General features: G+C 42.6%; 1 protein-coding gene across 1 annotated transcript; it reads right to left on the bottom strand.

Moving 5' to 3' along the window:
* Positions 1-101: 101 nt before the first annotated feature.
* LOC141431499 (cell adhesion molecule Dscam1-like) lies at positions 102-15,299 on the bottom strand (the record flags this gene model as incomplete). Its single annotated transcript, XM_074092687.1, is given in 24 exon segments — positions 102-232; positions 235-297; positions 570-746; positions 1,329-1,489; positions 1,909-2,038; positions 2,284-2,385; positions 2,388-2,428; positions 2,532-2,538; positions 3,157-3,288; positions 3,703-3,785; positions 4,582-4,672; positions 5,400-5,546; positions 6,198-6,337; positions 7,116-7,281; positions 7,772-7,920; positions 8,623-8,767; positions 9,174-9,350; positions 9,512-9,631; positions 9,962-10,097; positions 10,275-10,644; positions 10,944-11,034; positions 12,116-12,267; positions 13,952-14,037; positions 15,126-15,299. Coding segments are annotated over 24 exon segments (3,171 nt in total), but the record flags the coding sequence as incomplete, so codon positions are not given.
* Positions 15,300-17,036: the final 1,737 nt, after the last annotated feature.

The following is a 17,036-nucleotide window of genomic DNA, read 5'->3' as shown; positions in this document are numbered from 1 at the left end:
GAAGCAAGAAATTAAGGTATAAAAAATAGAAATGAGAAGTCAGAAATAAAATACGGAAGAAATTTATAAAATAGCGTTTATTTGCAGTCTTCCGAAACTTACTAATCTTGCCCCCCACTCCTATTGGCGGAGTAGTAAGGCTGTTCCCACTCAACGAGAATGGAGTGCTTGTGCGGAGTTGCCCTCAACAACGGCGCTTCTGGTAGTGGCAGCACTGTCACCGAATACTCACAGAGTCTGAAGCGGTATAGGTTTTTGCGAGGCAGGTGTAGTTGCCGCTTAGGGATTGGTCGATGTCTGGAATGGAACACTTTATTAAAGATAATATTAGGTGAATTATTCAGTGCCATTGTTATTTCTTTATACGAAAGGGGCGGTTGAAGACTGTCATTTGAAGATGGGGTGATTAATCATTGAACTACAACACAACTGCTGCCAACAGTAAGTAATAGAAATATCACAATATGTCCACTAAATCTTGATAGATGTGTCAGTGTCCAGAAGTTAGTGCTTGTGACAGATCAAAGGTATATCTGTAAGGTAGACTGTGTATAATCAATCAGACTTACTGTTGATGAGCAGACTGTCGTCGTGGTTCCTGGTGAAGCGCGGGTGGTGCGTGATGATGTTGTGGTTGTGGTACCAGACGGTGCGCGGCGCCGGCGCGCCCCGCATGCGCACGCCAGCAGCAGCGACTGCCACAGCCACTGACACTGTACCTCCCAGGGACGCCACCCCGGCCACCACTGGAAACGTTCAGAACAATACTCGTTAGTATAATAATCACACCCCGGCCACCACTGGCGGAAGACAAAAGATCGTACATTGAGGATTTAATCACTTCCACTGTGAAAGATATACCTACTGTCTTAATTATCTTTAAGGGATACTATCCCGGCAACCCCTGGAGATTGAAAAGCCATAATATTTCCACGTATTCCCACTAAAATGAGAGCGTCTAAATAGGTTCACCTATCTCTACTAGTAGGTGGAAAAAAAATCCATGTCAGTGCAGACAGCCTGGTAGGAATAGGTGGAACAGGGGTTTTAACTTACTGAATCCCGTAGGGTTAATCCTGCTTATGTCTCCCGAGTTACCCTGTATATACTTCACGATATTTTCCTCCACCAAAAAGCTTATGATAAAACTAAGGGATGCGAGCGCTGGGATTTGGACCCACGATCCTTGCTTCAGTCAGACACCGTAGTTTTTCAGTTTTGAACATTTCAATGTAAGAAATTACTACTGAGTCAAAACATCAAATTTTTCTAGGGATAACGAGTATGCCAAGACTTTTTTTGTTGTGTATGGTACGCCATCTTCTCACCTCTCGGCGAAGGCGTGTGAGACACCCGCCTGGTCGCCGCTCCCTCGCCGGCCCTGGTGCTGGCCGTGACCCAGGCTTCGTAGCTCCTGCCGGTGACCAGGTCTTTGACCTCAGCTGACGTCCGCAGGTCTTCAATGCGGTAGGTTTGAGGAGGGCCGTTACTGAAATGATTAGGCTTATGAAGCCGATAGCACAGTGCGAAAAGTTGAGTTTGTATTTCCATATTCGCCGGGTGGTACCTTCATGTACAATCAGTACCAATTCTAACACAAAATAAATATCTGATATGACTCTATTCTATATAAGGCAATCCTAATTTAAAACAGAACTTCTCAAGTTAGCAATCGAGGGTTCCCTGGTCAAACCCGACTGTTGAAAAAGAACACTATATTAATATGCAGACAGCAGAAGTAAAAATTCGTTTTTTTAAGAATTATTAGATCAAGTTATTGGGGTTGACCAGGGAACTCTCGCAATGTATTTCAAATTGTCATAGTCTTGTCTTGTCTCAAATTGTAATCACTTGTCTTGTCTCTTTTATGATCAGACCCATATATCCGTTGTCCTCCAACCAACTAACCTGGACGTGGGTTTGACGTAGACTGTGTAATATAGCAGTTCTCCGTTGGGATGGTCGGGCTTCTTCCAGCTGACCAGGAGTGAGGAGCCTGAGAGGACCAGCACTTTGATGTCGGCTGGAGGACCGGGTACTAGAAAAATACAGGAGCTACTTATTTTCTTAACCTATAATCAAAACTACATAGGTAGCCAAAACTTAGTAAGCAATTTGGAACAGAAATGATTCTGCCTCAGAGGCGCCAGTGAAGAAGGGTTTTAGACGTAACCATTCCACGTAGCAAATTGGTCTCGCAAACTCATTTTCGGTTTTGAACCTACTTCAGAGAGATTTTCTGCTGAAATCGACGCGTAAAAATGTCCAGTTTTATCTACTTACCATCTTGCAAAGTACCACAAACGATGGGGTACGAAAATGGCCCTGCGCCGTAGTTTGAGAACCCTGCCACCTTGATCGTGTAGTTCGTGAACTTCAGCAGCCTTGTAGGTAGATTTCTGTGTGCAGGGCTGTCTGGTTGTACATGCTCCTTCTGTAATCCCAACATTGAAATCACTTGAGAACAAGTTTAGTAGTAGTAAGTAGTTTATGTAACACATATATTAATCGGTCTTACTCGTATTTCCTACCTGGATCCTGTAACGCAGGGATTCCTAGCACAGGATCCAGAGCCGTAGACTATTGTTTATAAGCTTTTTATGCAATAAATTATTTTTCATTTTCATTTTTTCAATTTCAATTTCGAATATAGAGATTTTTAGAGCAACAGTTCTCAATTAATTTGACGTTTTAAGTCCTCCAATCCAAACTATATTATGATCTGTATTTGAAATCAATCCGATAGCTATAATCTCAGAGCCATGAGCAGTATAGTTTGCCTTTAGTAACCATACACATAAACATTTTAAGTCAAATGAATGTTTGGAAAATTTGGTGAGACGTAATTTATGGGTGCCTCCCACCCTTGCTATGTCTTCTAGGAGAAAGGAAATACCTTTTAGTTATAGCCCCTTCAGAAGTGAGGAGATCAGCAGAAGAACCAAAGTTACTGATACAGTTTGGAGAGTTGTCTGTCACACTCATGGCAGTGGGCAGGGCACGTTGCTCGTAAGACCGACGCCAATGACGCAGTAAGATTTACTAACGTAGGTCTATCAGCGGTATCCAATTATGAAAGGTTTTACGTATAACAGCAGTGGGCGGCGGAATGCGCTGTGCTATTGGACGTCTTTCGGTGTCGGTCGATGACGGTACCTTCTGTGGCGTAGAGCACGGTGTACCCGACGAGAGAGCTGGCCGCGCCGGCGGCGAGCGGCTGCCAGCCCACGCGCAGCGACGTCGGCGACACCGCCGCGCACTCCGGTGACAGCGGGGCTTGCTCGGGGGCTGAGGATTCAAGCATAAAGGCCGATAATACCTAATAAGCCGGATTCCTAAAAATATGGGTAAGTATTTCTCACTTTTGTGCACACAGTCACTTCCATGGATGACACTACCGCGGATGTAAAAATTCTTTGATTTGAAAAAAAAAACAATGTTAATTTTACGATGAGTTCTCGTATCATATACAATTAATGAATCCATCATAAACATTACTACTTTCTGGATATAGAAAACGAAAATACATCCACAGTAGTGACATCCATGGAAGTGACTGTGTGCACAAAGATGAGAAATGCCCATGTTCCTTATAATTAGTTCATCAGCTAGATTTTCAAAAAATACTGGTATAAATTATTTATTATTATGTTATTATTACTATTATTAGTAAATACAATGATGCAGTTCATTGTAACTTACCTCCCTCTCTGGTATCTTGAAACACTGGTATTGAAAATGGTCCCGACCCCGCACTGGTGAATCCTGCCACTGACACAGCGTACCTGTAGGTATTGATTGAGACAGAATGAGCAAATAAGACAGAGAAAGCAGATAAACAGTTGTCAAAATGAGCTACACGCGATCCTACTGACAAGGCTTAGCAGAGTAATAAATAATTAAGATGGGGTGTAACCCATCCATACCATACAATTAATATTATAAATGCGAAAGTGTGTTTGTATGTTTGTCCGTCTTTCACGACGAAACGGAGCGACAAATCGATGTGATTTTTGGCATAGAGATAGTTTATAGGCCAGATATAGTGAAATAGGCTACTTTTTATCCCCGAAAAATGCGCAGTTCCCGGGAGCGGCGCGCGATAACCTAATTCCACGCGGGCGAAGCCGCGGACAAAAGCTAGTGCTAAAATAAAGTAATTACAAGGTTTCGGACAATCTGCCCCTTCTGTCAGCCCATCTGTTCGTCTGCTCGCAGCTTAGTCAAGAGACTGTTTGTGCTAGAAGGCTGCAATTAAGTACGGATGTACGGATATATAATTATTAAAGTCCTCTACATCGGTTTCAACGACGCCGACGGTGACTAAAGAACTTATGATTTATTTCCTAACGAGAGTCTAGTCTCGATATGGCTGGCTAGAACACCTTAGGGTCTGTCTTTCGAAGTTTGGCGTTTGAGATCGTGCTTTCCTCACTCACGCTTCCATCACTCTCCGTTGCCTACCGACTTCCGTTGCTTTTTAGGGATAAGCTTGCCTTTGCTCTCCTTTCTGTGTATTTGTATTTTTTTTTATGTGCAATAAAGTCTACATACATACATACAATGTTTCCTCCACGTTACCTAGTGTTTTTCAGCAGTCCGCTGAGCAGCGCTTCTTGTTTACCGGATTGTTGTAGGACCTTTAGCGTTCTCGAATCGCTGTTGTCAGACACTGTGACAGACAAACATACAATATAAGTTAAATCAACTTGGCTTGTTGCAAGGCCTGCGAACAGAGGGCAAATTGTCAAACGCGTGGGCGCTTGCGATCACATGGATCACATTAATCATCTCTTTCTATCTTCATCCTATACAGAAACAATAGCGGTGAAAACGACTGTGAGTTAGAGTGCGTTATAGTACATTGTGTCTTAAGGGCGGTAAATAAGTCATTACGACGTTCGTAATTCTAGTACCGCCCGTGCGACATACAATGTTTTTCATCACATTTGCGAGTAAAATTGTATATTTGTAAAAGAAAAACTAATATTATATCAAAAATTGCCGATACCGCTGACTGCGCTCTTGGCAATCCGCAGCATGTGCATGGCGTGCGTGTGCAGCGCGCGCACGGAGCAGCAGCGCGCCATGCAGGAACAAACTCATTGACGACCGCGGGCTTCATGACAAGAAAATTAGTAGCGCAATGACTCCTTTACCGACCACGGGTTTCATGACAAGCACATTAAGGTCGAGGGTTTTATTTGAGGGGTTGCAACCAAGGTAGCCTGCATGTTACGACACTGTTTACGAGCAAGTGTGATGAAAAATAATTAAGGCCTTAGGATTGTTACGATTTGATGATGATGATGACAGTAATAGAATGTTTGCTCTTCAAAATCTTAAAGTAATTCCTGCGCACATATGTCAAAATTATGATGTAAGCCGTTAAAACTGACCTGAGCCGCCCTGTGGGACAGCTTTGACGTGGTACCCCACTATGACCCCGTTGTGAGTGTCCTTCAGCGGCGGCAGCCACGATACCCGCAGCTCGCCGGGGTTCTCAGTAGCTTCCACTTGCACGTTGTTGGGTGGAGAAGAAGGCGCTGAAAAAAAAGTTATTTAAAAGCCACTTGACTTTGTCTTTGACCTTGACCTTGACTTTAACCTTGACCTTGACGTTGACCTTGATTTTTATCATTCTATCTACTACATTACATTCTAACAAAGTTAATCGCAGTAGCAAGCAATGTACAGTCGAGGAAACTAAGTCACGTACCATAGGGAACCTTTTCATTATAAATTGTAACGATTTCTTTGGCAAATGCATGCGATGTCAATATGATATTTGTAGTAAAAAGGTCTCACCCTGCGGCCCTGGTACGTAATTCAGTTTCCTCGACTGTACAGCTAAAATATGGCTCAATAGGCGAGGGTTAAAAGCTAAGCCTAGTGCAAAATATGTTTGTTAAACAAGTTATACCTACACTCTACTTTTCGCTTGACAACAGCTACAAACAGCTACTCGTACTTTTCAACAGTCACAAAATATTTGTGGCTGTTGAGGCCTGATTTTATTGGTCTTAGCCGAAGATTTACCTTTATTTTATTTATACATGCCCAGATACGAAATTTACGAGTGTGAGAAGTGCAAACGGTTTTTTTTGGTATCGCTTTTAAAAACTGATCCTCAAGATCCTGAAACGTAGTTTAAAGTGACAAAGTTACAAGTACACTTTGTATTTTGAAAAGCTCACCTTCCTCATGAGTCGTGAAATGCACAGGAGCCGTGTACAAGCTGATGCCGACCTGGTTACCAGTCGCCACCCGGACGCCGTATGCCGTCGCCGGCCGAAGGTTCTGAAGCTCCAAGCTTTGGCGCAGTTCTGATGCTTTTCTGGAAAATTTCGTGTACCTGTAATCCGGCTTGAAGGACTGTTAGCGCAAATGTTGTAGTGAGGAATGAAGGTGCGAACTATTTTTTGGAAAATTAACGTAGGTATTAGACATTTTTTTGGTAGACCGCTATTCTATTTACCCGTCGTAATCATGACGCTATTGACGTAAAGACTACGGTCTGCATTTGGGGACCGAAGTCCGAAGGAAAAGCGTCGGAAGTTGTATTTTGATGGTTGTATTTATGCGTCCGAGTACTAAGAGTTGAGGAACTTCGATAGTGCTAACTATACTTAGTTCTGTGTCACAACAAGATGGCGCTAGGAGTTGCTACAAAGGTATTTAAATAAATGTATTTAAACAAGTTTAGGGGGATATACGTCTGCGATGTGGTGCTTCACTATAGGCCTTATAAATAGGCTCAGCTGCTCAGCGTGCTATGAGGGCTATGCTCGGGGTTTCTCTACGGGATCGAATCAGAAATTCCGAGCTACGCATATCCTCATGCGTAGAAGAACGAGGGACACCGACATTGCCTAGCGCCTTAGCTTGAAGGAGAACAGATGGCCGTTGGGGCCGAAAAGTTTTCGAATGGAGTCCGCGGATCGGCAAGCGCAGCGTAGGATGTCCACCAACGAAATAGATGGATGACCTGTTTAAAGCCAAGGGTTCACGGTGGATGCAGGCCGCTTCCAACCGACGCAACTAGGTGGGGGTCTATGGGGCTATGACCAACAGTGGTCGTCCTACGGCTGATATGATGGTGATGAAGTTTATACCTGGTAACATTGAGAGTGACAGCATGGTCCCACATGGTGTAGAGCGACGGCACGTGCTGCAGCGCGTAGTACTGCGCGTGCGTACGCGGCGAGTCTCGCCACGCCAGCGCCGCGCCGCGCGACGATACCGACTCCACGCGCAGATCCGACGGAGGGGTGGGCGGCTCTGTGGGGACGACAGACAATTAGGAGTAATTAGGAGCGACAGCGACATCTGAGAGAAGGCCTGTGCCCAGCAGTGGGACGTAATACGGGCTGGGATAAAGAGCGTCATAGTTATATAATTATGACCCGTATTATATGTACAATATGATTTTTAATCCTTGATCACATACCAATTGTTCTAACAAATTGCAGTGACAAGGGTTTCTGTGACAGGTACCTGTACAAGTATAAAATTTATTTATTCCATTAATTCACAGGGTTACTATTGTTAAAAGTTATTATGACAGGTTTTTTTTAATTGAAATATATTTTTTAAATTTGCCGCTATTTTCCAATGCCAAACTTACACTGGCCAGATGTGGGCCAAACTAACTTTTAATATTTTTAATTTTACACTCGTACAATTTAAATTGTTATGGAAATAAAATGAATTGAATTGTAAAAAAAACACTAGAAGAAGAAAGCAAAAGCTCCCAGTTTGAAAAACTTACCTAAAATAGTGAGATGCACGTTGAAGCTGGCAGCACCGAAAGGGTTGCTGGCTCTGCACTGATATAACCCCGCATCCGCTGTTTCTGAGTACTGCAGGGTTATTGTACTGATTACACCTAGCGCTGCCTTTGTTTCCGTGAGCTTTGCCCTGTGATCAGTTGTATTCATTAAACTGATGGATAACTAATTTATTGAATCAGGCGTTACGTTCTGAAGGTATATGAATGTGCGAAAAAAACTTGTTCACCCGCGACCGTATGATTATGATAGCTACGTCTATGTAACTAATTCGTCTTCAATCTTCATGTAGCTCCTCCACACTGTCTCACACAAATCCCAACTGTCACAGCACCAACTACACTTTTAGAACTCAACCAGAGTTCATCCTGCAGGTGGTAGGACCTTGTGCAAGGTCCGCCCGGATTGCTACCACCATCTTGCTTGCTAATCCTGCCGTGAAGCAGCAGTGCTTGCACTGTTGTGTTTCGGCGTGGAGAGTAAGACAGCCGATGAAATTACTGGCACTTGAGGTATCCCATATTAGACCTCTAGGTTGGCAACGCATCTGCAATCCCCCTGGTGTTGCAGGTGTCTATGGGCGGTGGTGATCTCTTACCATCAGGAGACCCACTTGCTCGTTTTCCATCCAGTCGAATAAAAAAAAAAGAGATGAGTAATTAACTACTCTGATTGAGTTCAAAACGCGTCCATGTAGCGTGGTGGTGATAGTTGGGTCTTTGTGATTTGTGTGTGGTGTGGAGGTGGAGCACAAATCCACGAGTAAGAAAATACGGTCTCCGCTTTTATAGTCAGGTTTTCTCCCCACAAAACCATAATCAGGATGACTTGCCTGTGATGTCTGAAATCAACGATATTCCCGTCATGCGTCCAGGTGACCCTGATGGGCTCATCGCCAAGTGGCTTGCAGACCAAGTTGACCGAATGTCCGAGCCGTGACGTCACGTTGGTAGATGATGACTCGAAGTGGACTGGCTCTGAAAATTAATATCAGATGTTTGAAAGAAGAATGACCACAGAAAATGAGTTCATGTTTCAATTGATCCTTAGGTGGTAGAATATTATTTATGTAGGTATACAAAGTGGAAGCTTTTTCTTCAAGATGCAAAAATGTATATGTATAGAAGATACAGTCAAAGATGGAACACGCTTGACCAGTAAATAAACATTGATTTCAAGATAGCTTCAAGATAGATACATAGATATTGCAGCGTTAAGGGATCACAGAAGCAGACAGAGGCTCCCACACTTCAGCTGCCCGGTTAACAAAATACGAGACCAAACCCTTTACGCCAATTTTAAGTTCGGTGACAAAAAGTAAAGACCCGAACTTCTTCTGGTTGACCTGTGCAAAAAGGAGTTGGTGGAATAAGATGCACTTACTGTTAACACTCATCCAAACGGTCTTGCTGAGCGGCTGGCCGACTCCGTTTTCGACGTTACACGAGTACAAACCCTCGTCTGCCAACGACACCTCCTCTATTACCAGGGTACCATTAGGCAGGCTGAGGATACCACCGCCGGCTAGCTCGAGGACTGGCTGCCAAGTGCCCAAAAGCGCTGGAATAGTGAGATTTGCCATCGTCATCCATTTTACTACGAAATTCTTTATTATTGTGTCGTTTTGTAGAGTTAAGATTATACTTGCAGTCAATTGGACACTCTTTGAATTAAGACCAAAAACCGTTGCAAAATCCGATAGGTAAATAATTTGAACCTACCATCTTTCTTCATCCAATGAACTTGCGGCTGTGGGTAACCGCTGGCACTGCAAGATACTGCACCTCTTCTGCCGAGCAGTAACGACGAGTTTGAAGGCTCTTCCAGCCACTTTGGTGCCACTGGAATTAATTTTTAGAAATAGCTTTAACAGGTTGTATGTTGATGAGGGCAGTTCTTTCTAGAATTACATTAAGGCTTCTGGAAATTTGATGAAAGGTAAGATAAAGGGTGAGAGGAAGGATCAGTAAACTTTGTACGTAGGAAGTTAGTGAAAATATACCATATAGCTAACTACAGATGAAATAAGGGCGCCTGAGTAAAACGTTTGAGCAGAAGACAAATGTTACCAATGTAATGAAGCAATAACAACAGAAACAGTGCAAGACGTGCTTTCAAATAAATAAGTACTTTTGTGAGTTGTGACTGATACCTTTGTTGTTCGTTGTTACCTTTAATATAAAGTTCCGTCGATCTATTGACTTTGGCGACGTGGTTAGATGCTACACACGTGTACACCCCACAGTGCTCTAAAGACACCTTCTTGATCACCAAAGCGCTAAAAAGTTCTGAGCTTCTTTCTACCACCTGAAATCGATCACAAAATTTAATTTCCAAAGAGCTATACACCTAAAACTATGAACATATCAGTTAATACGATTTGCTTTATAATAATTTCAAATGATTTCTAGTAGATTATAAATAAGAAATAGATTCTTATTGGATTCTTATTTCGTGGTCTCTGAATTCCCTAAATTTTCTAACCTTCAAACCACTAGGTATCCTCTTCCCATCCTTCAACCACTCAAAGTGAATCGGCAAATCTCCACTCCTGACATTACAGTACACATTCACAATCTGTCCTTCCTGTAGATTGTTCCCTAGTAGCAAATCATCCAACACTGGTGCTTCTATAACTTGAATCTCGAAAGCTCTCCTTGCCATTTCACCAGAAGGGCTGGTAACAATGCAGGTGAATACAGCGCCATTTTCTTCTTTAGATACGTCGGTGAGTGTCAAGATGCCGTTTATGTTGACGGTAGGGGCGTTACGTTTTTGCTTAAAGTTTCGTTTGTATCGAGAATGGAATGGGTTCGAGTTTATCGTCTTGCCTTTGAATTCCCAGTCGATTTTACTGAAAAAATGTTTTGGATCTAAAGTAAGGCCAAGGAGATTTACTAAAGATAAATTATAGATAAGAATGAGATATTTGGTGCAAATTGGGCCAATTCCAGGGTAGACAGCAGCAGCGCGCCACCACCCCCCACGGCAGCGCTAGTTCTGCCGGTACCTATATAGGTTTGGAGGCTTTGTAAGGGAAAGCGCATACAGTTGTGAGTACAATTGGTAATATTCGAAGTTTCATGCAGAGATCATTTATTTTTGCACGTTAGTGTGAATTTGCCCTAGGTCCGGTATTGGATGAGACCTTACCTTATAGGATACCCATAAAAAGGACATCTTAGGTTCACCGACTCGCCGCTTTGTACTTTTATTGGGGGCAATGCTCTTATGTAGGGTGGGCCTGGAAAATACGAAAATTTACTACACGATGCAAATTTCCTGACCAATCTCATTGAAACACTCAAAGCACTGAAGAGCCAAAAGCGCCCATGTAAGATAAAATAAGGAAGCAGGCAAATTTCATACATTTCATAATCTGTCGAAGAAATCATAGTGTAATTGATTATGAAAAGGTTCCATCAAGACAAGGTATGATTGAAAGAAATCGTCGAAATGATAGGTGTGGGCAATTTCGCGAGGCTATATAATGGCGCTTTACGGTGAAGGAAAACATTGTGAGGAAAATTGCACACACCTCCACACCTGTGAAGTAATTCAATGGAAAACAAAAATACTTTTAAAGCGCGAGGCCTCTCAGAGTGCAAGGCCACCCGTCACCCACTGACTCCAAATTGTTGGATTTCGGTTATATATATCTACATTTGGTACAGGAGAGGTTGGAGTACCTAAGGCAGCGTTGTTTGCTTGATTTTGGTTTTATTGGAAATTTGTGGCAATCGACATTTAGGATTCTAAGGTGTCGCAGGTAACAAATTTTAGCGGAACTTTTTCGATTACTCGCTATTGATCCGTATCTGAGATCTTGGCTCAAGACTATAAAAGTACTATAAGAATAATATAATAACAGATGGCCGTTGAGGCCGAGGAGCTGTTGAATGAAGACCCCGGATCTGCAACCGCAGCGTAGGACGTTCACGAACGAAATGGCCGGATGACCTGGTTGAAGCCGCCCGATCACGTCACGGTGGATGCAGGCGCTTCCAACCGAAGCAACTGGAGGTTTATGGGGAGGCCTATGTCCAACAGTGGACGTGCTACGACTGATCCCACTAATATTATAAATTCGAAAGTTTGTAAGTCTGTTTGTTTGTTACTTCATCACGCACGTCTAAACCGCTGACCCAATTTAGATGAAATTCGGTATACAGTTTGAGTCCCGGAGAAGGACATAGCATTCTTTTTGTCCCGAAAAATTGCAGTTCCCGCAGGATAGCGCTAACCGAATTCGACACAGACGGAGTCGCGGGTAACGGCTTGTATGATTATAATAATGATGATAAGAAGAATATAGATAATCTCACCATAGACATCGAGCCTGTTCTCGTGACTGCTCGAATGCTCTCCCTCTGTCGCGATGCAGGAGTATAGCCCGCCATCTTCGACGCGCACGCGTGATATATTGAGCTGTGCTACTACTGAATTGTCTGACGTCATCAGCTGCCCTAGCGCGTATCTGGAACGTACAGTCGACGTCATAAATAAGTCATCACTTTTCCACCTTGACGCTTTCAGTTGCTACACAATTTCGTATAGCTTTTCTAACATGCCGTTAAAATGACAAGGTACAAAAATGATCACTTATTTATGACGTTGACTGTATAATTCATGTATGAGTAAAATAAGTTATTGTTACATAAATTTCATTTTTAATACAAGCTTTTTTTGCTGACTGTACATTTTGTTGACTACTTGCATTGTCATCTAAACTGCATATCCGTACCAAATTTCAAGTCGGTACTATAAACCATTGAGGAGTTCCCTCCTGCGGAGACGATCCGGCAGGACCACCAAGATGTCACAATCAGATTGTTGTATTGTCACCATCACCAAATTTTCATAAGTATGCCAAATTTAAAATCGGACCTCTGGAGTTGGGTCTAATTTAGGTTCCAAGATTTAACCCAAACAATTAAATAAATAAACAGGGCAAGCTAAAGAAAAGCTGGTAAAGATGTGGGTGACAAGCAAAAGTTACGTATTATCACTTAAAGTCAAGAGGGATAATCAAACTTATGCATAGCATCGTAAGGTTAATATTCCATTAATCTTTTTTTTTGCAGTTTTGCTTGTAACCTGCCGATTTAGTCCGTCTGTTAGATGGACAGAAAATATAGAACACATACATCCAATTTGTAAATCAAATAAATCCCTCGCGTCTTAACAGGGCCGGGTTTAGGGGAGGGCAAACGGGGCAACGGCCCGCGGCACGAAAGAGGGCCTCCCACAATAGTTTTATGTTGATATGAGGAAAGTATGATTTTTAGGTAGGTATTTATTGGAATTTGAGAATTCATTCGAGTTTCAATCATGGTGACGGGACAATACTATTGCCTACAGCGGTTCTTAACCGGTGGTCCGCGGACCACTGGTGGTCCCTGGAAGAACTCGAAGTGGTCCGCGAAGCCATCAACAACTAATTGGCAAAACGACGCGCCAGTCAAGTACCGTAAACTGCTTCAACTGTGCCCTCTGGCCCCAACATTGCCTGATTCGATTTAGAGTCGATAACTAGCACACTTCTAGATTTTTAAACTTTTATTCCCCCGTAATAATAATTCCCGTGTAGATAAAAGTTTAAAACCTATTCTGCTAAGTTATCGACTCTAAATCGAATAAGGCAATGTTGGGGCCAGAGGGCAAAGTTGAAGCAGTTTACGGTAGCGGTCGCAACCGTTCCTTCATTTACAATTTTTACCGTATATTACCTTTAAACAGCTGGTGGTCCATGGCAAGACAAAAATTTGGTCAAATGGTCCTTCCTAACTAAAAGGTTAAGATCCGCTGGCCTTGGTAGGTTCCTCGTTCAGAAGTGTTTAAAGAGTATGTAAGTTAAAGTGACAATCGACAGACCACAACGATCGCTGGAAGGAAAGATAAAGCACTGGGAGGGCAAGATTCTTAACTGGTGGCATTGAACCGGAAGACGCAACGTTGTCAGCCCTCCTACTAGGTGGACTGACGGCCTGGTGAGATGAGACCTCTATCGTGGCCTAGACAAAGGGTGCTCTAAAATGCGGGCCTGAGAGTTACGCTCAAATGCTGGATGCAGATGGAAAGCGGTCATTTATTGTAGCGTTCTAATTGGGAAACCTCTGGTAGGACGTCTTCCGGCTGATGAGTGTCTGTGTGGGACTGACCTAGAGTCGGTGGTGACAACAACTCCGTCTCTTTCCCACATAAACTGCGGCGGCCGGTCCCCAGTCGCTGAGCACTGCATGCTGATCTGCAAAATGTATGTTTTGATTAGGAAACACCTGACATGTAGAGTAACAATTTTATTATTTTGGCGATAGAGCGATAGTATTATGCAGTACGGAAACGTATGAACTAACGTTCGAACGCAGCGTCACTGTCATCGGCAAAGAGACTTCCGAGAAGAGCGGCTCCGGCGTCACTAACGCAGCGATAGAGCGATAGTATTATGCAGTACGGAAACGTATGAACTAACGTTCGAACGCAGCGTCACTGTCGCTGCGTTAGTGACGCCGGAGCCGCTCTACTCGGAAGTCTCTTCGCCGACGACAGTGACGCTGCGTTCGAACGTTAGTTCATACGTTTCCGTACTGCATAATACTATCGCTCTATCGCCGCGTTACTGTCGCTGCGTTAGTGACGCCGGAGCCGCTCTACTCGGAAGTCTCTTCGCCGACGACAGTGACGCTGCGTTCGAACGTTAGTTCATACGTTTCCGTACTGCATAATACTATCGCTCTATCGCGTTACTGTCGCTGCGTTAGTGACGCCGGAGCCGCTCTACTCGGAAGTCTCTTCGCCGACGACAGTGACGCTGCGTTCGAACGTTAGTTCATACGTTTCCGTACTGCATAATACTATCGCTCTATCGCCGCGTTACTGTCGCTGCGTTAGTGACGCCGGAGCTGCTCTACTCGGAAGTCTACCTTTATCGAATGACGTAAATGTCACAATGGTAAGGCGATGTCGTGGTTAAAAACTTGGGTGGAATTTGTCTGGATTTCGATCCTCAACATTGGGACTGACAAAGGACGAAATTTATTTATTTATTCATATATTTGCTGTAAATGTAATACAAAAAAAATTACATGATGTTCAATTATTAGAAAAACTAGCTTTTGCCCGCGGCTTCGCCCGCGTGGAATTCGGTCAGCGCGCGCTGTTCCCTCGGGAACTGTGCATTTTTCCGGGATAAAAAGCAGCCTATGTCACTTTCTGGCCCATAAACTATCTCTATGCTGAAAAATCACGTCGATCCGTCGCTCGGTTTTGACGTGAAAGGCGGACAAACATACAGACACAAACTGTCGCATTTACATATCAGTATGGATAACTTACGTCACCGCCGGGAGTGACGGTTCTCTCCGTGAAGTGCTGGGTGATGACCACACTGCCATCATTAATGATGCGGGGCTCTCGTTTTCTTCGGTCCAGACCTGAAGCAATAGTTATTTGTGTCACAAGGGAGCAAAATGGTGTATTTACGGCGAGGGCGTAAATTGAATCCAGAATGTAGCGATGGATTCTGCAATAGAATCCTGAGCGTAGCGAGGGATTCTAAAGTAAAATCCTGAGCGTAATGAGGGATTCAAGTGTTAACGACCGAGATGAAAATAATTTTGCCCCGAGTGGCTCATACAACTTTTCACACCGATCATTAAGAAACTTGAAAAAGAAATCAATTCTAAATATTATTAAAAAACAACCAGCATAGAAAATGGCGTGGCTTTACAATTATCAACTTCAAAAAATGGAATTTGCAATAAAACACTTAGAAAAGCCTTGAACAGAAAAGTTGCACTTTGCTCCCTCTCGTCAGGGAGGAAAAGTTACTTTTCTGAAGGAGAGGTGTGAAATAGTTATTTGTGTCACAAGGGAGCAAAATGTTGTATTTACGGCGAGGGCGTGCATTGAATCCAGAATGTAGCGAAGGATTCTGCAATAGAATCCTGAGCGTAGCGTGGGATTCTAAAGTAGAATCCTGAGCGTAATGAGAGATTCAAGTGTTAACGCCCAAGATGAAAATAATTTTGCCCCGAGTGGCTCATACAACTTTTCACACCGATCATTAATAAACTTGAAAAAAATAATTCTTAATATTATTAAAAAACAACCAGCATAGAAAATGGCGTGGCTTTACAATTATCAACTTCAAAACATGGAATTTGCAATAAAACACTTAGAAAAGCCTTGAACAGAAAAGTTGCACTTTGCTCCCTCTCGTCAGGGAGGAAAAGTTACTTTTCTTAAGGAGAGGTGTGAAAAGAATTTAAGGGGGTTGCTCTTCCATACAAACCTACGGACACCCCGCATAGCTTCCACGGACATGTTTTCTTAGAGGATTTTTTGAGAATAGTAAATTATGGATATGCTCTTCAAGCAAAATCCAAAAAAAAGTAACTTTATTGCATCAAAAGTGCAGCGTGATGCAGTAAATTTTGATGCATTTTACCATTGTATGAGTACAACTGACAGTGTTCGCAGCGAACATGTAGTGACATTTTATATGGGTGCGTGAGTCAATGTCACAAAATCAAACTATTGTAAATAGGTATCGACTATTTCGTGTGGTCACGTGACCATCACCTTTGGCTCAGATAATACGACAACTAAATGAAGAAAGCATGAGATCACTGAGAGATCAAGTTCAAGTTTCTGAGTCTAGTATTTACTTTTTTTGTTTTTAAATCTGTTATTTTCGGAAGTTGAAACGCCTAAACTATTATTTCTGATTAATGCAAGGACACAAACTGTAAGTAAGACGAAAAATAGGTAAGTTACTTTTAAAATTGTCATTTAAAATAATAATTATTTAAGTAACAGACCCAGTCCTCGGCAAAAATTATAACATTGCATACTTTACATACATTATAATGCGGTGCTTCGATCTAGGACAAGTGGTTTAAATTCAACTTACAAATTCTGAACAGATATTAGTTATTTACTCTTACGTAGACAGTAGCGCCACTAATTTATATAAAGCATATTTATTCTCACAATAAAAGGTGCTAGGTGTAATCACTAAACTAATTAGTTAAAAAATAAGGTCTACATTCAACATACATTGCATGTGTATGTATTAATATCAAGTTTTACAGTGAGGCTCAAATAAATTCCTACATATCACGGCATTTTTACGGCCGCTAAATCTAGGCTCGGTGAATAAAAAGGTTTTCACAATCGAAGTAGTTTTCGTACCTTTTTTATTATTATAACTGGCTAGATAAGTAAAATTTAAACGTCATTATA

The sequence above is a fragment of the Choristoneura fumiferana genome, chromosome 9 (genome assembly GCF_025370935.1).
Source record: "Choristoneura fumiferana chromosome 9, NRCan_CFum_1, whole genome shotgun sequence".
NCBI classification, from domain to species: domain Eukaryota; kingdom Metazoa; phylum Arthropoda; class Insecta; order Lepidoptera; family Tortricidae; genus Choristoneura; species Choristoneura fumiferana.
This window is presented reverse-complemented; position numbering and strand designations above follow the sequence as displayed.